Here is a 27,987-nt window from a genome sequence, read left to right on the forward strand (position 1 = left end):
CAGCTCGCATTCGAATGCCAGCCTGCAATTCCTACGAGTGAGTGTGTGGGTCCACGGGACTGTAGACTGAGGCACACAGAGGTCTCCCCTGCTCCCTGGGACCAGCAATCAGCAGACAAGGTGGCCAAGAAGCATAGGAGCTAAACAAGCTAAGGCTGAAGGAGAGGCTGGGGACCCTGGGTGGCATCTGGGAAATCTGGAGCTCCCCAGCACCGGCCTCTCTCGTGGTTCATCTCTAACCTCTACCCTGACCTTACCTTCACTGACTTTTACCCACTCACTTTGGACACTGCCCGACTGCCAGAATGAACAGTCAGAGGGACACGGACTTAAAGATTTTCTGAGCATCATACGAGGGGATTACGGGCACAGAGCTCAGTCTTGCTCTCCAAACTCTGCCACGGGCACGCCTCCTCTCCTCTAAATACACACAGGTGTTCACCCAGGTAGCAGGAAAGGTTCAGCCCGGCAGGGGCGGTGAGAAAGACTGGAGGGAATGCTATGGACGTGGGCGAGACCTGGTAGCAATGGGAGGTTATGAGTCATCGAGGGAAAAGGTGAGTTCCTCCCAAACCTTACAATACACACGTACACATGTACACATGCATGCACACACACACCACACATGTATACATGCGTGCACACACATATACACACACATGCACACTCACACTTTCCTAAGAGGACACCCATTTCCTAAGTGTTCTCTTCCTGACATTTACAAAGCTGTCACTTTAGGGACATTGCAATGGGGTGACAGTGGGAGAGGCTTTCTGCCCACATGTCTTATTTAGAACTCTTTTAAAGAGCTGGCATTTCCTGATGGGTTACTCAGCTCTTGGTCAGAGGCTTCCTGTCTAAAACTTCAACAAAAAATCCCTTTCCTTGCACAAAACTGAGTTTGGGAGACAACAATCACTCTTTCTGAAAGAGCTCAGCTTCCTGACCTGGAAGGTTCCCACTGTGGCTTTTTAGTCACCAGACAATATTCTATTCAGCCCAGTTTTTCCTTGGGGGGTTTGCTACATTGATTTAGAATAATGGCAAGTCCCGAACCTGGTGCGGGAGGGGGGAGGGAGAGGAAGTCCTAACAAAACACCGAGACCAACAACCCCGTGTCCCCCAGATGTTCATTAACTCAATGTTCTTACCTGATGAATGGGACATGGTATGGACGTACAAAGATATACAGACAGACGCCCACCAGCTGTGCCGAAGTCAAGAGAATGTACCTATGAGAGCGTGAGATGGCTTTCTGCAGCTGCTCACCCCACATCTTCCTGTTGGTGGTACTGGAAGAGAAAGAAACACTCTACCGTCTGCTGGAGATGGGCCCTCCTACCCACAAACTCCTCCAGCCCTTAGTTTATTCTTTTTGTACAACTGGTGTCATGCTGTCCCCACTCCCATGTTAGTTCCCTGCCTCAACTCCTGCCATGGACTATCTGTGTATTTCTGGTTGTACCATACACATCACAGCACACGTCTCACCCCACCCCCTCCACCTAAAACCCAAGGCAGTACCTCGCTCATTAGAGCTGCACAGACCAGGTTTTATTATTTGTTCAGAAAAGTCCTTGAAATAAAACCAACAAAGAAAAAGTCCAGTTGACCTTACAGAAAACATTAATACAGTGGTTTTCTTTCCTTTGCATCCGGTGGAGGGAACAGAAACACCGTCTCCCTGCACTTACCCTTCTCACCTACCCCAGGAAAGGTGAGTCAGCACCCTTCCAGCCTGGCCCTCAGCCCACACCTTCCAGGTGCCCACATGCCAGCTCACAGCATGACTCAGCCTCCACACACGGCTGAGAATATACAGCAATACCACGCCGTCCTTCTATTTCCTTAATTTGCAAAGAAAGAGGAATCGGAGGTACACATCTGTGTGTGGAGAAGGAATGCAATCCCAAGTATCTACACATCCAGGGTCCCAGGTTAGCGGACGCCAAAGCAGGATGGCCCAGAACCCCGCTCCTAGCCAGGCCCCTGGCTCAGGAAAGCCTCGGGTGAGTTTCAGGGTGCCGCCTGCACCCCTCGTGCCTGGATGCTTACCTGGCATTGACGATATTCCCTGCGCTCAGTTCCACCATCTCTTCAAACCCCACGGCAAATATGTCAGCTGGGCTGTCATCATCTGGGGGGGGGAAGGCCGGAGGTGAAGGACAATCAGACGCAACAAGGCAAACTTGCGGGTAAGCAAACTCGCGGGGCACCGTGTTTGCCTCTTTGAGCCCAGGTGTGCCCCGGGTCCGGGTGCACGCGTCCTGATGACTCAGTGAGGCTTCATGTGGAGCCCCACCTTCCCTCACGTCCTGCTGTGCACGTGGCCTTTCCCTGTCTACATCCTGGGGCACGTTACTGACCCCTCCAGACCTCTGTTCCTTTCTTTGCAGAAGGGACAGTAACCACCATCTCACAAGGAGTTGTGAAGCATCCATCAGATGGCACGTGTGAACTACCCACTCCACCTGGCAGGTGGTAAGGGCACCATCCTCTCTGTCTCCCTTCCTTCCCAGTGACCAACACGTGCATCAGGCCCAAAGGCATGTGGGGACGTCACTGTCTCACACTTGCCTGTGTCCCTCAGTACTTTTCACAGTGCTGGGCCCAGCCTTGCCGGTTATGACTGACTGATGTGGCCCTTCCTGCCCCAGGGGACTGTCATCTTGGTGGTCGGAGCACGGAAAACCCTGTCCAGCTCTAGGTGGTGACGGCTGAGGTCTGCTACCGAAATGCACTCTACAGGGCACACAGCCAGCCATGGTGCTGCTCATCCGTTCTCTCTGGGTCCCCGTTAACAGGGAAGCTGAGGCTTTAACACGACCCCTGCCACATCTCTCCAGTGCCCCCCTGCCACCTTCTGCCACTCGGCTCCTGAGCCATCATTTCAGGCTGTGGTTCAAAGCGCTGCACAAAGGGACACCCTGTGCTCCCTTACGCCATCGGGAAAGGCCAGGCTGTCCACTTCTTTCCCTGTTGGCCTCACAGGGCAGCTTGGAAACTTCAAGCTTGACTGGCTTAGAGCTTCTCTTCTTTGTTTAAAGAAAAACAACCCAATTCCTCTGATCTGCTGGCGACAGTCACCACAGCCCCTCCTCCCTCCTGAACCGGTGAGTTTTTCTGGTTTGGGGGCGCTGCTGAGCCTGTGTCCCAATAATATGCCCTGCAAAGTGACAACAGCTTGCCGTCCCCACCCACCCTGCTGGCTGGCAAACAAAGAGCCATTTTTCGAAAAGGGGGAGGGAAGTTCTCTCTAATGTCTGCAGCACTTATGGGGGGGCCTGCTCCGGTGGGCATTCTGAACGGTCCCCACCGACACAAGAATCCCAGGACCCCTGAACTGTGCGCTCCAGCTCTCCTGCACCTCGAGGCAGCAAGCAGGGTGCCGACCGTGCACGTGATGGTTGGGGGGGGGGGGGCCCCCTCCAGGCACCTCTCAGGGCCGCTGTGGAGAATGAGAGGCTCTTACACGTCCACAGAGAACCGGATCACGGATCTCTTGCAGAATCCAAGGAAGCCTGAAAGAGCCAGGCCTCCGCATAAATGCTGACTGCAGAAAATCATTGATTCTCCCAACCCTGCAATTCTGAGGCCATCCAATACTCCCTTGCATGATGTAAGACACAAGGTGAGGCGCCCAACTTGGGATTATTGTATTGCTAAAAGGCACACAAATTCTTTTGCAACTGCTTAGAGCGGATATGCAGACACAGGTGGCTGGGGAGAAGGCTGCGACACACGTGCTTGGTCAGCAGCAACACGACCCGTGTGCCTGGCTCTGGCCCAGCTTCCGACGGCAACGTGGCTCCAGGAGCCACGTGCTCCTCCTCACAAGAAGGTTCTAGTGAGCGAGACCCACAACTGCAAAATCTCTGTATGTGAAGAGAGAGACTCCCCACTTCGACAGCCCTTCCAAACACACGGAAAAGGGAAGGCGTCAAATAATTGGCCAGGTGTGTTCTAGAAAGTTAGACCACAGCACTTTCTAACCTTTCTCGGGAGTGAGAGCACCAAATACCAATTCTCAGGAGGCACCGGCTGCGGAAAAGTTCAAACCGAGGCCCTCGTGGTCGCGACAGCTGCACGCACTCACCTGGGGACCCTGCCAGGCCCGAGAGCTTGGGGGAGTCCAGCAGCCAGTCGGCCAGCTCTGCCGTCCCGAGGAGGTTGCTCCTGAACTGCTTGCCTCCATTCACGTTCCAGGTCCCCATGGCGATTCGGATCCGTCTGAAATGTGTGAATTCCGACTGGCGCTCTGCCATGGCTCTCAGGATCCTGGGGGTCACTGTGAGGAGGCACGAAAGGGCACAGGTGTGTGCACTGCACAACCACAGGTGTCCTCCAGAAACCTGGAAGGAGCTCCCTGTCGGGACAGATGGCCGCAGGTCCTACAGATACCGGCCAAGTGTGCTCCTCGAGAAGATGGTGAGGGGCTAAGGCCACCATAGACACTGCACTTCCCTTTGGCATCTTTTAAAAGTTTGTTTTGCATTTTGAGAGAGAGAAGCAGGGGCGGGGGGAGAGAGAAGCAGAGGGAGAGGCAGGGAGAGAGGAGCCCAAGCAGGCTCCACACTGAGTGTGGAGCCCGATGTGGGGTTTGACCTCACGAACCGTGACATCACGACCTGAGCTGAAACCAAGAGTCAGATGCTTAACCGGCTGAACCACCCAGGCAGCCCTGCCCTATGGCATGCAAACACAGGATCAGACACTCCCTTCTCCATAACCTTTACTCAACCAGAGCCCCACAGGCTAGGGCATCAGACCACAGGAAATCTCAGCCTCAGCATTCCATCCACAAGCCAGTGGGGACATAAGCAAGGGGACCCTGCAACCTGCCATACTTTGTTATTTTTTTAATGTTTATTGTTTGAGAGAGAGAGCACAGAGGAGGAGCAGAGAGAGAAGAGGACAGAGGATCTGAAGTGGGCTCTGTGCTGACAGCAGAGACCAATGTGAGGCTTGAACCCATGAACTGCGAGATTATGGCCTGAGCTGAAGTCGGATGCTCAACTGACTGAGCCACCCAGGTGCCCCGACCTACCAGGCACCCCAGCCTACCATACTTTAAATGCATACATATTAAACTTGGAATGTCTTAGCCCATCTTTGCCTTTTCCACCTTCCAGCCCTCAAGCCTGAGATGTTTTGTTTACCTCGGACTCACACCCTTAAAAAAGCACTACTCTGAACCACATCCACCCTCTGGATATCCACAATAGATTCCATTTTTTAAACTAGTGACTTACAGCAAATTTAAGTCATACCTACCTATCTACTTAATAAGACTCTGTGCTACTCAGACCTTCTCTCAGCTTTGACTGAGCTTACCTTATTTCTAGGTCGATACAAATATCACCTTGGCTATTTAGAGTCAAGGGGGCGCCCCTATGGAATCATGAAAGCAGCAAAGGGCTCTGAAACCATTTTAAACATGGGCAAATTAATTTTCCAAAAATTTCTAGAACAAAACAAACGTTTTTCTAAAGAAAAATGCTAGGTTCTCCCCTTCTTCTCCACTAGCTCCACAGCATTTACAGTGTCCAGGGAATAAGAGACCACTAAGATTTCTTCAAAGAGGGGCACCTGGGTGGCTCAGTCAGTTAAGCGTCTGACTCTTAATTTCAGCTGAGCTCATGATTTCATGGTTTGTGGGTTCGAGCCCTGCATCGGGCTCTATGATGGATAACAGTGCTGAGTCTGCTTGGGATTCTCTCTCCCTCTCTCTCTCTCTGTCCCTCCCCTGCTTGCGCACTCTCTCTTTCAAAATAAATAAAATTAAAAAATTATTTTAAAAATTTCCTAAGAAACCTCTGGTTCATTCATTTGTGGAAGCTAAAAACCAACCAAAAAAACCCTAAAAACCATGAACTGACAGACACAGAGAACAGACTGGGGGTTGAGTGGGATGGGGGGGAAAAGGTGAAGGGAGTCTAAAGTTCCAGTTATGAAATCAGTAAGCCCTGAGACATAATGCACAGCAGGGCCACCATAGTTAACACTGTGCTGCATGTTTCACAGTTGCTAAGAGAATAGATCTTGAAGGGTCTCATCATAAGAAAAAAATATTTTTTTGGTAACTGTGTGCAGTGATGGATATTAACTAGACTTACCGTGATCATTTCACCACGTATACAAATAGCAAATCCTTACACTGTACACATGAAACATGATGCCATATGTCAACTGTAGTTCAACTAACAAATAGAAACCTCTAGCTGTTGATAGAAGCATGACGGAGTTGCCCCTGAGAGAAGGTGTCCTCATCCCTGGAGACAACTACTTCTCCCTCTATCAGTTCTCCAGGGTCCCGGGGCCGTAACAAGCAGGAGGCCCCCCTCACTGGACACTCCCTGGGACAAATGATACCTGGCGATGGGACCAAGAATCCACGGGGGCTGAGAAAGGGTTTCTGGCAGGAGTTAGCACTCAAAGAAGCTGACACCTGTAGAATAGAACACGGACTCCTCCAGCATCTTCTCGACTCTTCCTTTCCTCTTGGCTCGGAAATATAGTCTAAACTAAGAAAGTACAGGAGTGGGCTCCCACTCAAGGCCAGAAAGAACAGGCTCCCAGGAAACACGGTGACAGCTGGTATCGCATTCGTATTTTGTATATCCCTGTGCCTCAGTCATGCCAGGACCAGGTACCATTGAACTAGAGTCCATGCTTATAACCCAAAGCCCACCAGAATTATTTTAAACTGTCTGATTCTAAGCTACTTACCCTCCTGCCTTTCCTGCAGAAATCCCAATAAAGAAACCCTCAATAAACCTCTGTATGGTATGCTCTCCATATCTAGGACCTGAGAGTATAATAACATTTTTTTAATCCGAGGTAAAATTGGTATATAAGTCTCAGGTGTAAAACATTACAATTCTACATCTGAATGCACCACACAGTGACCACCACCAAAAGTCTCATTACCAACCATCACCATACATTTGACCTCCTTCACCCATTCCCCTACCCCCACCCCCTCTGGTAACTACTGATATGTTCTCTGTTTCTGTAAGTTTGTGTTTTTTATTTCAGATTCCACGTGAGTGAAATCACATGGTATCTGTCCTTCCCCATCTGGCCTATCTCACTTAGCATAATATCTTCAAGGTCCATCCATGTTGTTGCAAATGGCAAGCTTTCATTCCTTTCTGTGGCCAAGTAGTATTCCAGTGTGTGTGTGTGTGTGTGTGTGTGTGTGTGTGTGTGTGTGTGTGTGTGTGTACCACATCTACTTTATCCATCTATTGATGGACACTGGCTTGTTCCATTATCTTGGTTATTGTAAATAATACTGCAGTAAACATAGGGGTGCATATATCTTTTTGAATCAATGCTTTTACATTCTTAAGCTAAATCCCCAGAAGTGGAACAGCTGGATCATATGGTAGTTCAATTCTTAATTTTCTGAAGAATCTCCATACTGCTTTCTATAGTGGCTGCGCTAATTTACATTACCACGAACAGCATACAAGGATTTCCTTATCTTTACAACCTCTCCAATACTTGCTGCCTTTTTGATAATAGTATGACCGGTGTGAGATTATACCTTATTTTGGTTTTGATTTGCATCCCCTAGTAATGAGTGATGTTGAACATCTTCTCATGAGCTGGTTGGCCATCTACATGCCCTCTTCAGAAATACTGTATGTCTATTCAGATCCTCTGCCCATTTTCTTTCATCTTTCATGTTTGGTTTTCTGCTGTTGAGTTGTAGGAGTTCTTTACATATTTTAGATATTAACCCCTTATCCAATATAGGATTTACAAAAATCTTCTCCTCCTTAGTAGGGCTGCATTTTCATTTTGATGACAATTCTTTTCACTGTACAGAAGCTTTTCAGTTTGATGTAATCCCTTCTGTTTATGTGTGCTTTTGTTTCTCTTGCCTTTGGAATCAGATCCTACACACACACACACCGAGGAGGCTACCACCTGGTTTCTTCTAGGAATTTTATGTTTCAGGTCTTATATTCAAGTCTTTAATCCATTTTGAGTTGACTTTTGTGTATGGTGTAAGACAGTGGTCTAGTTTCATTCTTTTGCATGTGGCTGTCCAGTTTTCCCAACACCATTTATTGAAGGGAATGTCCTTTCTCCATTGTATGTTCTTGGCTCCTTTGTCATAAATTTCCTGTCTGTATATGCATGGGTTTCAATCCGGGCTTTCAATTCTGTTCCACTGTTCTGTGTGTCTATTTTTATGCCACTACTATGCTGTTTTACTGTAACTTTATACTTTAGTTTGAAATCAGGGATCTTGAGATCTCCAGCTTTGTTCTTTCTCAAGATTGCCTTGGCTATTTGAGGTCTTTTAGAATTATTTGTTCTAGTTCTGCGAAAAATGCCACTGGAATCTTGATAGGGATTGCACTGACTCTGTAGATCGCTTTGGGTAGTACAGACATTTTAATGATACGAATTCCTCCAATCCATGAGCACAGAATATCTTCCCATTTATTTGCCTCTTTTTCAATTTTGTTCATTAGTGTCTTAACAGTTTTCAGAGTATAGGTCTTTCATCTCCTTGGCTAAATTTATTGTAAGTGTTCTTTTTGATGCAATTATAAACAGAGCTGTTTTCTTAATTTGTCTGGTAATTTATTGGCTTATAAAAGCCTGAAGATTTCTGTATGTCGATTTTGTATCGTAGTACTTCACTAAATTCGTTTATTAGTTCTAACAGTTTTTGGTGGAGTCTTTTGGGTTTTCTATATGTAGTATGTCATCTGTAAATAGCAAATGTTTTATTCTTCCTTTCTAATTTGGATGCCTTTTCTTCTTCTTGCCTAATTGCTGTGGGTTAGACTTCTAATATTCATTGAATAAAAGTGGCAAGAGTGGGCATCTTTGTCTTGTTCCCATTCTGAGGAACAAGAGTATGTTGTTAGCTGTGGGTTTGTCATACATAAGCTTCGTTATGTTTAGGTAAATTTCCTCTATACCCATGTTGTTGAGAGTTTTTATCAGGAATAGATGTTGAATTTTGTCAAATGCTTTTTCTGTATCTATGGAGATGATCAACACGATTTTTATCCTTCATTTTGTTAATGTGGTTTATCAGTTGATTGATTTGTGGATATTGAACCACCCCTGCATCACAGGAATAATCCCTCTTGATCAAGGTAAATTACCATTTTGATGTGTTGTTGAATTTACTCTGATATTTTATTGCAATTTTTTACATCAGTGTTCATCAGTGATACTGGCCTGCAAGTGTGTGTGTGTGTGTGTGTGTGTGTGTGTGTGTGTGTGTGTGTGGCATCCTTCTCTGGTTTTGGTATCAGGATAATGATGGCCTCATAAGAGGAGTTTGGAAGTATCCCCCCCTTTCAACTTTTTGGAAGAGTTGAAAAGGATAGATATTAAGTCTTATCTTCGAACATTTGGTAGAATTCACCAGTGATGCCTTCAGGTCATGGACTTATGTTTGTTGGGAGGGTTTTTTTATTTGTTCGTTTTTAATTTTCAGCCACTCTATTTTATTTTTTCAAATCTCTATGCCCCACAGGGGGCTTGAACTCACAACCCTGAGATCAACAGCTGTATGTTCTACCAACTGAGCTAGCCAGGAGCCCCTTTTGGGAGGTTTTTGATTATTGATTCAATCTCCTTACGAGTAATCAGTCTATTCAGATTTCGTATTTCTTCATGATTCAGTCTTGGAAGAAGGGCATTTATCCATATCTTCTAGGTTGTCTGATTTGTTGGCATAGAATTATTTGCAGTAGTCTCCTGTGATCCTTTGTATTTCTGTGGTGTCAGCTCTAATTTCTCCTCTTTCATTTCTGATTAGCAACCTTTTTCGTGGATGGTCTAAGCTAAAAGTTTATCGATTTTGTTTTATCTTTTCAAAGAACCAACCCTTAGTTTTATATATCTTTTCTACTGGTTTTAAATCTCTTATTTCATTTATTTCCACTCTTTTATCATTTCCTTCCTTCTACTGACTTTGGGCTTCATTTATTCTTCTTTTTCTAGTTCCTTCAGTTGTAAAGATAGACTGTTTGAGCTTTCTCTTGCTTCCGAGGTAGGCCTGTATTGTTATGATCTTTCCCCTTAGAAGTGCTTTTGCTGTATCTCAAAGATTTGCGTGTGTTGTATTTGTTTTTTGTTTTGTTTGTTTGTTTATTTTGGTGTCTAGGTATCTCTTGATTTCTCCCTTCCTTCCTTTGCTGACCCATCATTGGTTTTTCAGTAGCATGTTGTTTAATCTCCACATTTTTGTGTTTTTTCCCCAGTTTTCTTATAACTGAGTTCTAGTTTCATACCATTGTGATCAGAGAAGATGCTTGATATGATTTCAATCTTCTTGAATTTATTAAGACTAGTTTTGTGGCCTAACATATGATGCATCCTGAAGAATGTTCCATCTATACTTGAGAAGAATGTGTTCTCTGTTGCTTTGGGGTGGAATATTCTGTTTATGCCTGTTAAGTGCATCTGGTCTAATGTGTTAAGGCCATTGTCTCCTTATTCATTTTCTGTCTGGATGATTTACCCATTGATGTAAATGGGGTATTAAAGTCCCTTGCTCTTTCTGTACTGCTGTCAAGTCCCCCCTTTAGGTCTGTTAATATTTGTAGATCTTAGAGCTTATATGTTTGGCGTGTATATACTTATACGTGTTATATATCTTTTTGTTTAATGGACCCCTTTATCATTATGTAATACCCCTTCTTTGTCTATTATTTGTCTTTGTTTGAAAGTCTCTCATCTGCTAGGAGCACAGCTACACCAGCTTTCTTCTTGTTCTCATCTGCATAAAACGTCTTTCCCCATCATCTCATTTTCAGTCTACAGGTCCCTACTTCTGAGGAATAAACTCTGTTTTTTCCTGAGCCTCCTCCTCTTGCGGCTGCACATGACTGACCGTCTCATACAAGAATACAAAACACTGGGGCGCCTGGGTGGCGCAGTCGGTTAAGCGTCCGACTTCAGCCAGGTCACGATCTCGCGGTCCGGGAGTTCGAGCCCCGCGTCGGGCTCTGGGCTGATGGCTCAGAGCCTGGAGCCTGTTTCCGATTCTGTGTCTCCCTCTCTCTCTGCCCCTCCCCCATTCATGCTCTGTCTCTCTCTGTCCCAAAAATAAATAAACATTGAAAAAAAAAAATTAAAAAAAAAAAAAAAAAAGAATACAAAACACAGCTGCAAGCAGTGAGGCCGAGGTCAGGGCCAGAAGTGCACACACAGAAGCTCAGCTCAGGGGAGTGTCACTACCTGCCATTTGAGATTGCACGAGGAGGAGGGGGAAGGGCTGGCCAGCACCCCCAACACACATACTCCCTCTGGGCAGCAGGGCAGCCGGCACCTCCATACAGTGGAGTGGGAACCCTCTTACCCAGCAGGGCCGTGTTGTCCAGGAGTACCCTTCCTCTGTCTGCAGACTCCTCGGTGTAGACATCCCCCACGAGCAGCAGCTTGATGGCCTCCTGCTTCACCCCGTCAAAGAAGTTGGACTGGATAGTGCGAGACACGGACCGGGCCCCGTCCTTCAGCTTCCCCACCTGCCGTGAGCCAGACCACAGGCTGTGAGAGGGACCCGTGCAGGCCCTTCCTTGCCCCCTGTGGTCTGCCCCTACCTTAGCCTTCCCTTCCAGGGCCCGGCTGCCCGTGAACATCTTGCTCAGGCTGTGCCCATTCAGAGACCACATGGCTTTGAAGGACTCCACGAAGCGGTCAGCAATGGGCTTGGAGTTCAGCCCCAGGCTCTCGAGCTGCAGGTGGAGAACCTGGGTGGCAAGAAAGGGACAGGTGTCACTGTCTGCTCACCTGGAAGCTCCTGGCTGCCACAGCTGCCTCGGGTGACCTTCACCAGGCATTATCTCAGGGAGCTCCTCATTTGGCAGATTCTGGGTCGCCCTGTGCCCCTCTGGAGACTGAGGAATGCTCACAGCAAAGAACGGGACTTCCCACCACAACTCACCCCTATTTCGTCTAACTTTGTCTTTATCATTCCACCAGCCCTCCTCTGGCTCCCTTACTCCTGGCCACCTCCCTATGCCCCACCCCTGAGCAACAGAGGGGTGGCAAGCGAGCAGGGAGCTGGCAGGCAGCAGTGACTCCACCCCTCCTCCCAGCAGTGAGCCAGGAGAGGTCGCCCAGGCACTGGGCCAGCGGTCCATGGGACAGGCTCTGGTCTCCCTCCCAGGCTTCCGATCATCTCGGCCAGCCTCACACTGCCCCTGCCAAACTGTATGCATGGTAATTGTGACACAGAACTACTGTTTCTCAAGGTGTCACCTGGACCTCTGTGCCACCATCTCCGGGATGCATTCCCAAAAGTGTGCCTACAAATGGGATGAAGGCATGCTGTGAATGGGCAAGCCAGCCGCCCAGGAGCACCTCTCGGATGCCTGCCACATCTCTGCCCCACCTCCTCACAGGTAGAAAGTTAACCCAGTGATGTCACCCTCATCTTGCTGATGGAAGGCATGGGACACAGCCCGGGTGGCCCGAGGGGCTTCACGACACAGAGACAGACCTCGAGTGCAATAAAGCTCTGCACGGTGTTGGTTCGGTCCAGGCAATCGAGACAGTTCATCCGCAGCGTGCCTTTCTGAAAACTTAGGAAAACGAGAAATGCAAATGGTTACAAGTTGTGGTCAGGGGAACGACAGCCATAGAACAATGGCCTGTAGACTCCCAAACAAAATGGTACCAGGAGTCACCTATTCTAGTGGCCCCCCAGAACCCCCGGCATACACCCTGAGGGACCCCAGCACCGCTGGAGTGGCACGTACCCTCTCAGCAGTCTGCACACCTGGGTCATTATAAAATACGCCAATTCTCATCATTTGCCATAGTTAGGTTCCAGAAAGTTGCCGTGAACAATTCGTGCGTCGTACCATTGGCAGATCAGCAAACGCTGAACTACTGCTTCTAGAAGAATGCGGGGTGAGGTTCCCCCGAGTCTCTGTTCACACATCTTCATCAGATGATCGACATGTAACCTTGTTTTATGTGTATTTCTGTGTAAAGCCACCTTAATACAGATCGTCGATCCATTAACCCTGAACTCGCAGCCAACAGCACATAACACACCCGAACACGGCTTCTCCATCACACGTGTTTCCCCCATTCGGCACATCACAGCCTTCCTGCGCTCGGGAACACCAGGCGGCGCTTGCTCCACGTTCGGGGGCCATTTTAAACAGTGAACTCACCAATAAGATGCATAAAAATGTGACCACGTGGCACTAAACAGACCACAGAAAGGACACTTTCTAGTAGAAGTGCTGAAACACAAGGCATAGCATCACCTTACACCCTGACTGACTCCAATTCTTCACGGTTCTGAGCAGGTCTGTGATGACCGTGATGGGGCCATAAGGATAGATTTGGGGGGTTACAAATAAATTTTAGCAAGTGGACAAATCTGCAAATACAGAATCTGTGAAAAGTGAGGATCGACTGCATTGTGACTTGAGGAAAGCAGGCTTCCTTTTTCCGCTCAGCTCTGAGCAGGAAACTCCAGACCCCAGTGTCCTCGGGCAACGGGGCTCATGCCAACTGTCCCTTTCACTCATGTGGGCTTTCATTGGTTTGGGCAATAAGTTCTTTTTCTTTTTTTTTTTTTTTTTAATGTTTATTTGAGAGAGTGAGTGAGCATGGGGGAGAGGGGTAGAGAGGGTAAGAGAGAATCCCAAGCAGTCTCCATCCTGTCAGCGTAGAGCCCGATGTGGCACTCGAACTCACAAACCATGAGATCATGAGCTGAGCTGAAATCAAGAACTGGACGCTCAACCGACTGAGCCCCCCAGGCGCCCCTCGATGATACGTTCTATGGTCACCATAACTCTATGCTTCAACCTAGTCCGTTATTAATAATTTATTTTGCCAGAAAACCATGCTTCACCATCTTCTCACAAACCTCAAGAGCACGTTCTGAAGGTGGGAAGGTGAAGGACGTGGCTGGAACCCGGGACCCCCCCCCCCACATCCCTGAGCCTGTGCTCCAGGAAACTGCAAGGACAGCTGAGCAGCAAGGGGGGCGCCCAGCCCCGGAGGCCCCCGGCCACTCCACTAGTCACCAGGCGGGAGCATGAGGATGCAGGTGGAGACTCACCGTGGACTTACATTCTCGCCCTTGGTAAACACACCAAAGTCATCCCAGTGGAGCTTCAACTGGGGCCTCAACAGGTTCTCCAACTTCTCTAGCTTCCCGCCTTTGGCAAGTTGATGGAAGTCAAAGTTTATCATAGGCGTGTCGCCGGCGTGGCAAGAAGCCCAGAGCAACTTCTGAAAGTGGAAAGGGAAAGGGTGGCAGGGGAAGGAGGGAAGGAACGCAGTGACAGCACAGCTGGAGCCATGTGGCTCCCCAGGGCACTCGCTCGAGCACACGGTTTAGCTTTAAGGCATATGGTGGACCAAGCCGTTCATCGGTCCTGACCCTGAGAGAGGAGAACAAAGACTTGGAGGACCATACCACACAGAGCATCTTGCCTGCAGAAGGGCAGAAGGTCCACCCTGGGCAAAACACAGCCAGAGCAGGTCTGGCTCCGTGGGACAGCTCACAGCCCTGTACTGACATCACCCTCCCGCAGGACTCCTGGGCGGGCACTGATGATGGAAGGACCACTCTGTTCTGCAGGCACCCAAGCGCCATGGGCCCATTAGGGACAGGGAGGCCCAGCAGGCTGTGGAGCTCATAATGCAGCTCCCTGTTGCCCTGGTAACCAGTCCCATACTGACAAGTGAAGCCTCAGGTGGGTGGGCTCAGAGGTGTCCAGTTCTCCCATCAAGGTCCTCTGGATCCCCGTAAAGGGAGGTGCCTGAGGCACAGCCCAGTGAAACTTCAGGATGGGGGTGACCGGTGGCCAGGGCCAGTGGGCCCAGGCTGGCACCTGACCTGGAAGGGAGGCGGGGCCAGAGATGGGGACACATAGCAGGTGGGCTCCAGGCAGCTTGGTGCTCCTGACCGAGGCCTCTCTTCCACACAAGGAACCTCCCCGGCCACTCCTTGGCTCTCTCCAGAGTCCCGTGATAGAAGATGAACTGGGTGCCTTGCCAGAGCACCTGGTCCCCGGTCAGTCCCACCCCAGGCCCTCCTGTGTAGTTTCAGGTCAGGCTTGTCCAGAGAGTCTAATGACTCTGAAAGACTAGAAGGACTTTAAGCCTTGTGGTCCCTCCAACTCAAAGTGCCCATCCGCTGTGAGCCAGAATGCCAATCAGTGTGTGGCTGCGAGCGTCGGGAAAGTCTGGCTCTGAAAAAGAAGTCAGCCAAGCTGACGAGCGTACCTCTTAGCAACTTTACATTTTGGAGCGAGCATCGCGGCCAGTTGTGGCCTGAGGGACTGCAGGTTACAAGCTGGCAGCCGGTGCACCGGCCTCGGGGCTGAAGGAGCCACAGCTCTATGTGACACCGGCCGGCCACCTCCAGGTGGCATCCACCTCCTCCCTCCTACCTGCCCACCAGCCCGCCTTCCTCCTGCTGGGCCACTGGACCACGGCTGCCTCCAGCCCCGCTAGTGACAGAGGAGCCCATCAGCAGGGGGCACTTCCATCGGCTGATGGGAGGATGCTGAGGACGTCCTCTCCCCACGGCTCACGGCATAAAGGGAAAAGAAATTCTTGGGTTTTCCCTTTTTCCCTTTCCTTAAAGTAAGCTGCCAACGTTGCTGCCAAGAGGGTAGGGAGGGGGGACAGCTCAGCAAGTTTGTTGCCAACAGCTACACACTAAACAGGAAAAGCAGGTCTGGCCAAATGAAATTGGCCACCAGAAAGTCTGATCTGAGCACATGGCTTTTCCAAGCAGAGTGAAATGAGCACCCGCTGGGGTTCAGCTCCTACCGGACAGAGGTCATGGGTCAGGAAGGCAGCAAACACCGCCTCCCATGAGGCTTCGCAGGAGGAGAGGTCCGATTTCACTCTCCCCATATGTGGCTTCCCTGCCCTTGGAACAACCAGAGGGTTTCTCTCCGTGAAGTGAGGGACATGGGCCACTGAGAAAGGGGCATGGAGGTCGCCCACGGCTCATTCTGGAACTTTTCACGTAGTAGACTGAATACACACAGGAGCTCTGGGAACAGAAGGCCCCGTTTGCTTCCCTGGGTAGGCCCCTCCCCCTTACACCAGCCCCAAAAGTGCCCAGACAGCCTCAGGGAGCCTGTGGGGAGCCAGGCAAAGGAAGCTGCTTTCTGGGGCGGCCCAGACAGGGATGGGAGATTTGAAGGACGAAGTTAAGCAGGAGGAAATCATGTAAGATTCCCTGCTTTACACTGACTGGGAACCCTTAAGAGCTCCACCGAGTGCCCCACAGGTGTCTGGGTGAGCTCGCCAGGAGGGGCTGACCAGCAGCAGAGCCAGACCAAGCAAGGGAAGGGGAGCTCAGGCGCCCTGAGCAGTCAGGGATTGCGGGGCGAAGCCCAAACGTGTGCGGGTGTACGTGTGTCCAAGAGAACCAGGCAAAGGGGCCTGGCTATGCAGAGCCCTCAAAGCCCCAGTGTGAGTCTGGAGGAAGCACAGCTGGAGGAGGGAGATGCTTTGTTTTGACTTTGAGCAAATACTCTAACCATCAGTTCATAAACATTAAATTTCGTACATCAGGAGCCCAAATCACCTAAGGCTATAAGGCTTAGGCTTATAGAGCACCTAAGGCTATAGAAAAACTCCCAGACGCGGCGAGAGCAGTGCTATTGTTCCCAGTCCAGCACAGAAGCTTGCCTCTGAGCAGGGGCCCCTCACCTCCCTCACCCAACACCCCCAGGGCCTTTACCTTGAAGGCTCTGTTGAGCACCTCCTCTCCGCCTCTGCTCCCCAGCAGGTTCACGACCACTTGCTTCCCATACTGCTCCTTCAGAAGCACCATATGCCTACAACGGAGCAGGGTGGCACCGTGAGCCCACATCACCAGGACAGAGGCTGACGGCTCCACCCTCGAGGGGAGAGGGTACAGGAGGGACCTGCATGGCACTAGAGGTCAGGGCTGAGCTGTTCTCCAGGACACAAAATGGGTGGGGTTGGGGGCGGTGCAGGGAGAAAACCACTCTCCCAGCCACCAACCCCACTGTCAGGGACAAGCTTGTCTACAGTCTGTTTGCATGAAAGGCTCGGGCCAAGAAGAACTTACAGCACATCAGACTTCTAAACAAGCAGAACGCTAGACAGAGGATATGCCGCACTTCCTGTAAAGTACCCCCGTTAAATCTAGAACAGCTAACACAGCTTCATAAGGGCAACATGCACGTCTGTGAAATTAATCTCTAATTTCACTTGGTACCTTCCTTCTCTAAACCAGAAAAGCTGGTAGGAGGGCTGTTAACCTCAGTGTTTTTTATCTAAGCACATTATATTTCATTATGTTTAACCCAAACAAGAAGGCACAGTAAAATTTCAAGCTTTAGGAAAATATTCATAGATCAAGGACTTTTAAAAATACAAATGTTGAAATACTGGGGAGAGACTAATATTTATCCTTTATTACCAGCTTTTGAAAAGTTAACTTTATAATCTTAATCATGGTAGGAATGCTTAAATATAATTAAAAAAAAACACAGGGAGAAGACAATGCAACAAGCAGATGTAAACTGTATTTTCCTCGTGCAGTCTTTTGCCTAAATATGGAAAAAAGACTAGACGATGATGGCACACCACACCGTTAAAAGTGGTGGAATTTTACATGACTTAAAATTCGTTTCTTCCTTATACGTTCTTGTATTTTCTGAATTTCTAGGGTATGTTTCTTTTATAAACCCATTTTAAGTTGATTAGCACAAACGAACCAATGTTAGCCCAATAAAGGAAAAAAATCCTCTCATGCCAACTTCGAGGGATAACACAGTATAGTAGAATATGGATCCTGAACGGGGCAGTTTGAATTTAGGTCATCTGCTGACTAGCTAAGGGTGAGCTCCTAGCTCCATGTGTGGGAATTCTCTAGGGATGCTCCTGGCAGCCCTTCCCTCCCTGTGATCCTCAACTGCCCCCCCCCCAACTCCCACCCACCCGAAAAGGTGTGGCTCCATCAGATTGGCGCAGTCAGGGCCGCCGCACAAGCCCGGGCTCTGTCCCCAGGGCGTGCCACACGGCAGCAACCCTGGTGAAGGTACCAGAAGAAACAGGATGTGCGTGGCTCAGCCCCTCTGGACTCTCCTGAGTCTGCCTGCCTGGGGAAGCCATGTCCCGGCCGGAGGTCAGACCCACGGAGCCAACGGGGAGGGACCTCTGCTCTGGTGGCAAGTCTGAGCTGCCCAGCTCTGCCGGTCACGGAGTGAGCACCGGTGATTCACGGCTGAAATGTGCGGAAGCCCACAGTGGCCACGCGTGCAAGCTGCCTCCCACAGTGCAGCCTGTCAGAGAGCAGGCTGGCGTGTGACCCCTGCCCCCCCACCCCCGCCCCACGCAGCGACTGCACCTGCGTCTCAAAGGATTCCAAACCCAGAGGTGGATGAGAAACGATATCGCTCATCATTCATGTCAACAGCCCAAGCACCATTGATTAAATTATTCATCCCTTCTGAGTGAGTCCTTTGTACCATAAAGCTAATCCTCCTCCTGCAAAAAATGGTTTTGAGCACTAAAAGAACAAATAAAAGTGACAAGCACAGCGCTTGGCACATAGGAGTTGGGTTTTCTTTCCTTCCTTTTCATTTTGAAGCAGGATAATACACTGATTGGTGAGAAGCTAAGACTCCCCTCAGGGCTCCGGGGGGGGGGGGGGGGGGGGCGGGGAGCCACACTAAGGCCAGCAAGACACTCAGCCTGGCCTCCCTGCTCTGTGCACCCAGGGTCCTTCCCCTGCCTGCCCATCTCACCGTTGAGTGGAGTTCTGTGGAAAACTTGGGGTGGGAGGGGATTAGAAGTCAGGCTGGTTTCTGTTGGACAGCATCTTTCTCATATTGAGGGCAGAAGCAAGGGGACGGCAATGTTCACCTACAACTGCAGATGCGGGCAGCTCCGGGCAAAGACTGGGAGGAAGGAGCAGGGGTCCAGTGTCCCGCACGGGTGAGACCCAGGCACCGCCCCCAGAAAAGGGTTAATACTTCCATCCAAACTCTACCAGCAAGACAAGATCCCCTTCAGGCCCACACGGCCAAAGGACCCCACTTCCCTCCCACAGACGGCAGGTGGGCAAGAGGCAGTAGTGAACAACCTACTGAACGGTACGGCACCGGCCACAGGTATTCTGTGGGGCTAAAACTACCCACGGAAAGGGGATTTGTGTGGGGGCAGGTGGGGGCATAAGGGATTTACTCTGGACCAAGCACATCACAGAACAGAGAAATTCCTGAGAGCCCCCTGATGTGCCAGAGATGGGGGGCACCTCCAGGGACCCATGGCCCAGCTCCTCGGGGGGACCCCCAGCACCCACTGGGGTGGGTCTGCTAGAGAATCGGATGCCCGCGCTCCCCATGCGACTGAAATGAGTGCATCGGGGCAGCACCCAGCGTGAGGCCAGGCAGCTCCTGCCCCGGCCCCTGCCCGTGAGAACACACGGTCTCAGCTGCCTCTTGGCCAGAGAGCTTTAGGAAGGAAGCCTGCAGTCAGCCACCTTTTCAGTGGCAGCTGCTGGTCAAAGGGCCTACAGTCGTTTTTTTTTTTTTTTTTTTTTTAATATTTATTTTTGAGAGAGAGCACGAGCGGGGAAGGGGCAGAGAGAGAGGGAGACACGGAATCTGAAGCAGGCTCCAGGCTCTGAGCCGTCAGCACAGAGCCCGACGGGGGGCTCGAACCCACAAACCGTGAGACTATATGACCTGAGTCGAAGTCTGACGCAACCAACTGAGCCACCCAGGTGCCCCAAAGGGCTTGCGGTCTTGAAGGGGCTCCTGTGAGAAAAGAGGGGGCTTATCCTCTCGGGTATACACACTAGCAGGATTTAAAAATGCTGAAGTTGGTGTAAATGTTCTTAAAATATATGCATGTTTTTTAAAAGCTCATAAACACAAGGCTTTTGAAACAAGCCCAGCATGCAGGTGTCTTCCTTCCTACTTGTGGTCAGCTTGGGAGGAAGGACATTTCCAATTACATTTTCCGTTTCTGAAGAACACTGAATGCAGATCAGTGTCTCCTCAAACAACTCCATGCACACAGTGCACAGAACACGTTAACAGTGTTCTGAACACAGGCAACGGCATTTTCATTAGCAGACTTCACACGTCCTCAGAGGGAAAGCCTGCTGGTTGTGACGCACCCATCAGGGGTCAAGGTCGGGCTGCTGTTACCCGTCTGCAGAACACAAGAAGGGTGCACACAGACTGAAGGTCCAGGTGGAGATTCAGGCAGAAGGATTAAAATGCTTTAAAAAATCGCTCCTGGAATTTTTATGACATTTACTAATTTTTCAAATTAGCATTTAGATCAAAATTGCAAATATCTTAAGAAGCGATTAACTATTTCAAATACAAGTTATGGTTTAGGTTAGCGATGGCTGTTCTTAAGCAAGTTGTGTAACGGTCCAGTCTGTGGTTCAGAAAACAAACTCCAGGGGCACCTGGGTGGCTCAGTCGGTTAAGCATCTGACTCTTGATTGTAGCTCAGGTCACGATCTTGCGGTGAGTTCGAGCCCCGCGTCGGGCTTTGCACTGACCGCGCGGAGCCTGCTTGGAATTGTCTCCCTCTCTCTGCCCCTCCCCTGCTTGTGCTTTCTCTCTCTCTCAAAAATAAACAAACATTAAAAAAAAAAAAAAAGGAAAATGAAATCTCTATCTGCCAAATGTTTTTCTAGAATGCTATGTAAAAAGCTAATAGTGAAATCCTTAGTAGTGGGAATTGGAAGTTAGAATACTTTTTAACTTCTCACTTTATACCTTCTATATTATAGCTTTTCAAATCTTGAAATATAAAAAAATTTTTTAACATTTATTTATTTTTGAGAATGAGAGAGACAGAGCATGAGCGGGGGGAGGGGCAGAGAGAGAAGGAGACACAGAGGCAGAAGCAGGCTCCAGGCTCTGAGCTGTCAGCACAGAGCCCAACACGGGGCTTGAACTCATGGACTGCGACATCATGACCTGAGCCAAAGTCGGACACTCAACCGACTGAGCCACCCAGGCACCCCTGAAATATATTACTTTTAAAAGAAAAAGCAGCAGCTACAAATATCCTATAGATTATCCCTTGTTAACTAGGACAAAGGAATAAAGCTTCATTAAGAAGGAACTGGGCAGATAAAATAATTGCCAAGTGTAACCTCAGTATTAATGAACTTTCAGGGAACTCTGAGAGTCACTAAATGTCCCGTTCTGTAAACTCCCTTCTTGTGCAAAGAACCAAAGTAAAAGGCAGATGCAGGTCCGGGGTTTGGGGCGGCCCCCTCCCCCTGCTGTCCCTGTGCCACTGTCTGATGGGGCAGGGGGACAACTCCCAAGGATGGTCCCAGAGAACCCTACCTGTCGAAAGCAGGGGCATTGGCTTCTAGGCCTCTATTGAGTCTCAGATGATGAGAGCCAACCTAAAGCAAAGAGAAATAACATTAGTGATTCCTCCCGTTCCGTGAACCTAGGAAGTGATGGTCTTCCCACGTCACCCCCAGTGCCAGCCAGGCTGTAGCCTCTCGCCCTTCTATGACCTATTCACAGATCAGGTAGACCGGCGCTGAACTTGGGTCTCAAAGCCCGAGCCTGGCTGTGCTGCAGCCCCGTCCTAACGCTGCATGGACCACACCCGCTGGAACCCTTCCAAAGGCAGAAGAGATACTTCAGGGTCAGTGCATGAGGCCCATGTCAGACCTGCGGAGCAGAGGTGAGGCTAAGCCAATCAGGGAGCGTGAAACTACTTCTCAACCTCCTCTGCAACTCCAGAGACCCTAACCCCCCCTAAAACCTGAGTTATGGCTACCTGCAAACTAATTTGCCTTATTATTTAGAATTACCTATTTAACATCAAAAGCTTAAAAAATAAACTTATAAAACTATATAGTGTTATGGGGCACTTGGGTGGATCAGTTGGTTGAGCGTCTCTTAGTTTCAGCTCAGGTCATGATCTCATAGTTTGTGGGTTCCAGTCCAGCCCGCATTGGGCTCTGTGCTGGCAGTGTGGAGCCTGCTTGGGATTCTCTCTCTCCCTCTCTCTGCCCCTCCCCCACTCATGCTCACTCTCTCACTCAAAATGAAAAAAAAACCAACTGTATATTGTTATTGGAGGCAGCTTGAAAGGCTCTCTCTGGACAAATCTAGGACAATTTGATCACTGAACTAGAAAGGACAGCAATGGATTATAATCTGATAATAAAATAGGAATCCATGAATCTACACGGATGAGAGTCAGCTGGCTGGCTGGATGAATGAGCGGACAGAGAGGTGGGCAGGTGGATGGGGGAGAAGGGAGGGCTCTTCCTTACAGCTGAACACCAACTGATAAATGTGGAGAGAGTGGTGGGGGAAAAAAATCATTTTATAGCCGCCATAGTAAAGGATGGTTCAGCAAAAACCATCCACTGATCATAAATGTTAAGGGAGAGGCTGATGAGGAATAGGATGCTTTCATGGTCTCAGAGTCTCTCCTGGAGGCTTATTAGTTGAAAAAGATGACACATTAAGTGAAGAAATGGAGTAGCACCTTGCCTGAGTGACCAAAATTAACATCACTAACGAGGGGGCACATGGACACCGTGGGCTTCCAGATGGGACACCCTGACAAGGATGTGGTGCCAGGGATCCACACCCTAAACCTGATCACAGTGAAACCCCTGGAAACCCCCACTTGAGGCACTTCCAACTTAAAGGAAAAGAAGACATGTGTTCCCCAAAAATGTCAATGTCACAGGAGACAGGAAGGGAGAGGAACTGATCCAGATCAAAGGAGACTAGAGATGGGGACAGCTACATGCAGGACGGGGTCCTGGCCTGGATCCCGGACTGAAGGGGTAACAGTGCCACGGCAGACACTACAGAAACAACTGATAAATCTGAAACGTGGACTGGACGTTAAATTAGAGCACTGTGTCACTGTACACGTGCTGAGCGTGCACCTCTCCTGCGGTGATGCAAGAGAACATACTTGCTCTTGGGAAAAACGTCCTGACGTACTAAGTAAGGAGACATGATGTGTGTGCAACGTACTCTTCAGTGATTCGGAAAATAAGGGAAAGCAGGTGTGGGGGGCAAGAGGCTAACCTAGAGAGAATCTGGGGACAGGACACATGGGAGTTCGCTCTCCTGTTCCTACAACTTTTCTGTAGGTCTGGCATCATCTTTTTTAAATTATTTTTAAATTTTTTAAAATTTTTATTTTTAAGAAAGAGGCAGACAGAGTACAAGCAGGGGAGGGGCAGAGAGAGGGGGAGACAAAAAATCCGAAGCAGGCTCCAGGCTCTGAGCTGTCAGCACAGAGCGTGACGTGGGGCTCAAACCCCTGAACCATGAGATCACGACTTGAGCGGGAATCGGATGCTCAACCGACTGCGCCACCCGGGTGCCCCAGGCCTGGCATCATTTTAAGATAGAAAGTTTCTTGAAGTGTGTTGTTGGGCTTTGCTTGTTGTTGAACATTACGAACATACTGTCACTGGATTCATCTGCACCATCAGACATAGTCATCACCGAATGTGGGGGGAGTGTTATTGACAAGTTTTACCGTCACAGGTAATACATCTGTCCCTCTTCATACCTGAGGAAAGAGCCACTCCAGGTGACTGGAATAACTTAGAAATTACTGAGATTAGGCGTGTCTGTCTAAACGATTCTACAAATAAAGTCCCAAGTAGCTTTTGGTCCTAAGTAATCTTGGGAGTTCTTACGAAAGGCTAAACCAACTGCTTTCATTTTGCCACTGTGTTTATTCTGCACTCTTTTTCCCAACGGCATCAATCCCTTGCTGAGGAAATGTGATAATTCCAGAAACTTCCACAGCCCGAGTTCTGAGAAGACTACTCCATCCTGCACTCTAAGGCCAGTCAGCTCCTGTCTTTCTTCTGATCTTATAAGGCAGGCGCCTGCAGAAAGCAGGGCTAAGCTCCTCTCAGCCACCATCTGTGAGATCCCTGAGGGCTGAAACCCAACAGAAGGGGCTGCCTGCTGTGAGTCAGCCTGTCCATCAGGGCAAGAAGTCTCCCCTGGATAAGCTGCGGCTGTGTTTAGAACCCTTCCCAGAGGAACACAGTAAGGGGACAGTAGAGAAACAATGGTTCAGGGTTCAGAAGCCTGGTTTTAAGTCATGACAAGTTCTGTTACTGGATGCATCTGCCTCTCCCTGAATCATAACCCAAAGTTTCTTCTTCCCACAGGTAGAAATTTCAGCCACAGATGATGGGACTCAAGAGTGTCCAACCCCTGGGCTCTACGTTCCTCCATTACAACAATTACTCAGTCCAGAATGGAGTTCGTGAGGTCATCCTGCCACCTGGAGTCAATGTGACACCGGGTACCATGGAGAGATGGGCAAGAGACGGGAGACCCAGAATTCCCTGTCCTTGAATGCCCCTGGTCTAGAGAGGCCAGAAACACACTTTAAGGTTATTAACAAGTCTGTGTAACAAGTGCCAAGTGATTTGATGGGCACTGTGCTCCTACACAGCTACTGAGGACAAGCAGAGTAATAGGACGAGATGTAGCAGGTTCCCAAGCACATCAGTGGGTTTGGGGAAGGCGAGGACCAGACGGAAAGCAATCTGGAGTCTCCCAGAGTGGAGAGGGCACAGCTTGCCTGGGCCACGGCATGTCCCCCTGTGCCATTGGCCTGCCCCCGTCACTCCAGACTTTGAGAACCATCCATGTGGATGGGGCTAGACAGGACCACCACAGGCATGTTCCTGTCCGCCACAGCAGTCAGTGCAGTGTCACTGCTGACGACAAACCTTCCTGAGAACACTAAGAAATCAAGGGCACCACCCACAACGAAGGACCAGGGCAGTGAACGGGCAGAATGGATCCCCGGCTCTAGTGTTTCTCAAAGTGTGGTTCCTGGACCAGCAGCTTCAGCACCCCCAGGGAAGCTTGTTAGAAATGCAGATTCTTGGGGCTCCTGGGTGGCTCAGTGGGTTAAGCATCCCACTCTTGATTTCAGCTCTGGTCATGATCTCACAGTCCATGAGTTCGAGCCCCATGTCGGGCTCTGTGCTAACAATGTGGAGCCTGCTTGGGATTCTCTCTCACCCTCTGTCTCTGCCCCTCCCCTGTCTGCTCTCCTCTCTCAAAATAAATAAACATTTACAAAAGAAAAGAAAAGAAACGCAAACTCTCAGACTGAATGAAAATCTGTGGGGGTGGGGCAAGGAATCGGAGTGTGTGCACCCGATTCCTCCAGGGGACGCGCGTGTGCACGCAGGTGCGCTCCAGGTTAGGAGGCTCTGACTTCCACTCATCTCCCTCGACTCCTTCTTGCTCGGGTGCAGATGCCTGTGAGCCAACAAGGAAACAAGCCGCCATGGCCACGGGCGCCCTGCTTCCTGAGGCATCATGGCCTCCTGGAGTGGAAGGGCCCCAGGCAGAAGCCAAGCCTGGGACATTCTCTCAGGAGACCACCCTTCCACTTTGGTCTGGTCGCCTTAGGCCTCACATCCAGCCGTCACATCTGTCCTGCTGACACTGACCTGCACCTCTCCTCTGTGCTGTCACACAGTCCTGAGGCCACTGTGTGTCAGAAGCCTTGAGGAGGAGCCTCAGGAGGGAGGGGGCGGGCCAAATGGGGCAAGGGGGCGGGCCAGGCTCCCAGCCATAGGCTGAGTAAGGCATGGGAATAAAAGGCACAGCATAGGGAATACAGTCAATGGTACCGTAATAGCTGGTACGGGGACAGACAGTGGCTATATCTGTGGTCAGCAAAGCGGAAAGTAGAGACGGGGAATCACTAGGTTGTACTCCTGAAACTAACGTAATCCTGTAGGTCAAGTATACTCAAATAATAAAACGATTCACACGCACACACGTACAGGGGAGCTGCAGTTGGGGGCTAGAATGAAACCAGCATTGGCGTAGGTGCACTGGGACTGACGGCCACCGCTGCTTTCAGCATCCCCTCTCTCTCCTCACCATCCTCCGAGTCTCCGCGGTAAGTGCACGCTTGGCCAATCGGTCCTGGCTGGTCCCTGACGCCATTAGTTTATGCTAGAAACCACAGATGGAGGTAGGGGAGTCGGCAGCAGGGACAGCCAGTCTCAGGGATGCGTGGCTGCGTGAGTCAAAGCAGAGTCTGCTCGGCACCCGAGAAAGTCCCATAACCACGAATGGCATCTTGGCACCTGTCCCCGTGCACCACTGGCCTCCCGTAGTTACGCTCTCCTCTGGACCGCCGCAACGGTCCCGCCGGCGGTCTTTACCTTTGGTCTCACCCCTCCACACTGAAACCTCCTGCCCCTGTGTCGGGGCGGGTCCCCCACCCCCAGAACCTGTCCACGCCGTGGTCCACCACGCTGCAGCCAGCTCCCTCCACCTCACCTGCAGACCGCGTGTGCAACACTTCCCAGCATCAAGTGCAATGATGTCAAGCTGGTAGCTTGAAATTGGCCAAGACAGGAGTTTCACATCAGAGAAGTGGGCTAATGCTACAAATCCAAGCTTCTCTCTCCTGGCACTAAAAAATCTGCTTTATCAACCAATCACTGAGTGGGTCTCAAACATTCCCACACACTGGAGTCATCTAAGGGTCTTCAGAAAGACCCTGATGCCTGGCTCCCACCCCCAGACGTTGTGATTGAATTGGGCTAGCAATGCAACCTGGGTATCAGGAGTTTTGTAAACTACCTGGGCGAGTCTAAAGTGCAGCCTCGTCAGAGCACCCTTCCGTCAGCAGCTCCTGGAGTAAAACGTAAGCTCCTTAGCGTAACATGCAGAGCCCATCTTGATCTGGCCCTTGCCTGCCTTTCCAGTCTGACCTCTGGTCGTAGCACCCCCCCTGCCTTGGGCTGCAGGCAGCAAGCCATGCTGCTCCCTGGACACACTGTGACCCCCAGGCTGCAGCGCCCACACGTGTAGACAGCTCTGCAAGGCTGCCTTCCTTGTCTGATTCCCTCCCGAGTCGGCTCAGACACCCACCCCCTCAGCTTGGGAGTGGGGGGCTGGCTCTCCCGAGAGCGGCCTCAGGGATCCTGGCCTTCCTCTCTCATGGGCTCTACTCACACAACACCATCATGACCCGTCCCCTTCGGGCTATGATGTGAAGCACCCCCACATACCCACAGATGCTCAGTGAGCCTGGTCACTGGGTCTGTCTTGATAGAGAGGTACGTGCACACTGTCCCCACCTCACAGGCCTCATGGAGACGGGGGAAGCTCTCACACCACTCTCTGGGTGCAAAGAGCCACGCTCTCCCAATGCAACTTGTGTTCTCTTCTCCTGGATATTATTTTTTATGTTAACAATACCAACAGCTACCACTTACGTGCTCTCCGGGTTCTGGACACTGCACTGAAGTCTACTGTGTGCTATGCTAGCTCCATAACCCCCGGAGGTCGATTGTTAAGCCCACTTCCAGAAGAGTAAACTAAGGTTTAGCAAAAATAGGAACTTCTCAGGGCTTTCTTTTTTGAGATAAGAACTTTTTTCCTGAGACAAAAACTCGTTGAAAGTAGACGGTCCCTAAGAAGGGGAGCCAGAATTTGAATGGCAACCAGGTCCCATAACTGGTAAAGTTTATGCTTGGAATCACATGAGAAGCTGCCTTGCGATCTTGTTTCTTTCGGTGATGGTTGCTGGTAAGGAGCCGCATACAATCACACGAGACCCGGGGGCCGCGGTACACGTGCAACTCTATCCTGGGTTCGGTTCCTTTTCATTACAAGTATCTTTCCCTCACCCCAACCTCTTCATTATTTTTGAAACTGTTGTGATGGCAATGGAGTACTTCGTGGCAATGAGAAAGAATGAAACATGGCCCTTTGTAGCAACGTGGATGGAACTGGAGGGTGTTATGCTAAGTGAAATAAGCCACACAGAGAAAGACAGATACCATGTTTTCACTCTTATGTGGATCCTGAGAAACTTGACAGAAACCCATGGGGGAGGGGAAGGAAAAAAAAAAAAAAGAGGTTAGAGTGGGAGAGAGCCAAAACATAAGAGACTCTTGAAAACTGAGAACAAACTGAGGGTTGATGGGGGGTGGGAGGG

The 27,987-nt window shown here is 49.9% G+C and overlaps 1 protein-coding gene across 5 annotated transcripts in view; it reads right to left on the minus strand.

The window, feature by feature from the left end:
- Positions 1-27,987, minus strand: part of SYNJ2 (synaptojanin 2) — a 106,478-nt gene that overhangs the window by 26,221 nt on the left and 52,270 nt on the right. For 3 of the 5 annotated variants that reach the window (XM_040448770.1, XM_040448768.1, XM_040448772.1), the window contains exons 6-14: positions 21,336-21,397; positions 16,721-16,817; positions 14,072-14,244; positions 12,488-12,569; positions 11,586-11,735; positions 11,345-11,510; positions 4,097-4,288; positions 2,056-2,137; positions 1,152-1,292 (exon numbers count right to left, since the gene is read on the minus strand). In XM_040448770.1, coding sequence (XP_040304704.1) covers positions 1,152-1,292; positions 2,056-2,137; positions 4,097-4,288; positions 11,345-11,510; positions 11,586-11,735; positions 12,488-12,569; positions 14,072-14,244; positions 16,721-16,817; positions 21,336-21,397 — 1,145 coding nt within the window. Of the gene's footprint in view, positions 1-1,151; positions 1,293-2,055; positions 2,138-4,096; positions 4,289-11,344; positions 11,511-11,585; positions 11,736-12,487; positions 12,570-14,071; positions 14,245-14,431; positions 14,639-16,720; positions 16,818-21,335; positions 21,398-27,987 lie in introns of those variants that run through there. The other 2 variants (XM_040448769.1, XM_040448773.1) reach the window with 2 other exon arrangements.

Source organism: Herpailurus yagouaroundi, unplaced genomic scaffold (genome assembly GCF_014898765.1).
Source record: "Herpailurus yagouaroundi ecotype Mexico unplaced genomic scaffold, PumYag 198, whole genome shotgun sequence".
NCBI classification, from domain to species: domain Eukaryota; kingdom Metazoa; phylum Chordata; class Mammalia; order Carnivora; family Felidae; genus Herpailurus; species Herpailurus yagouaroundi.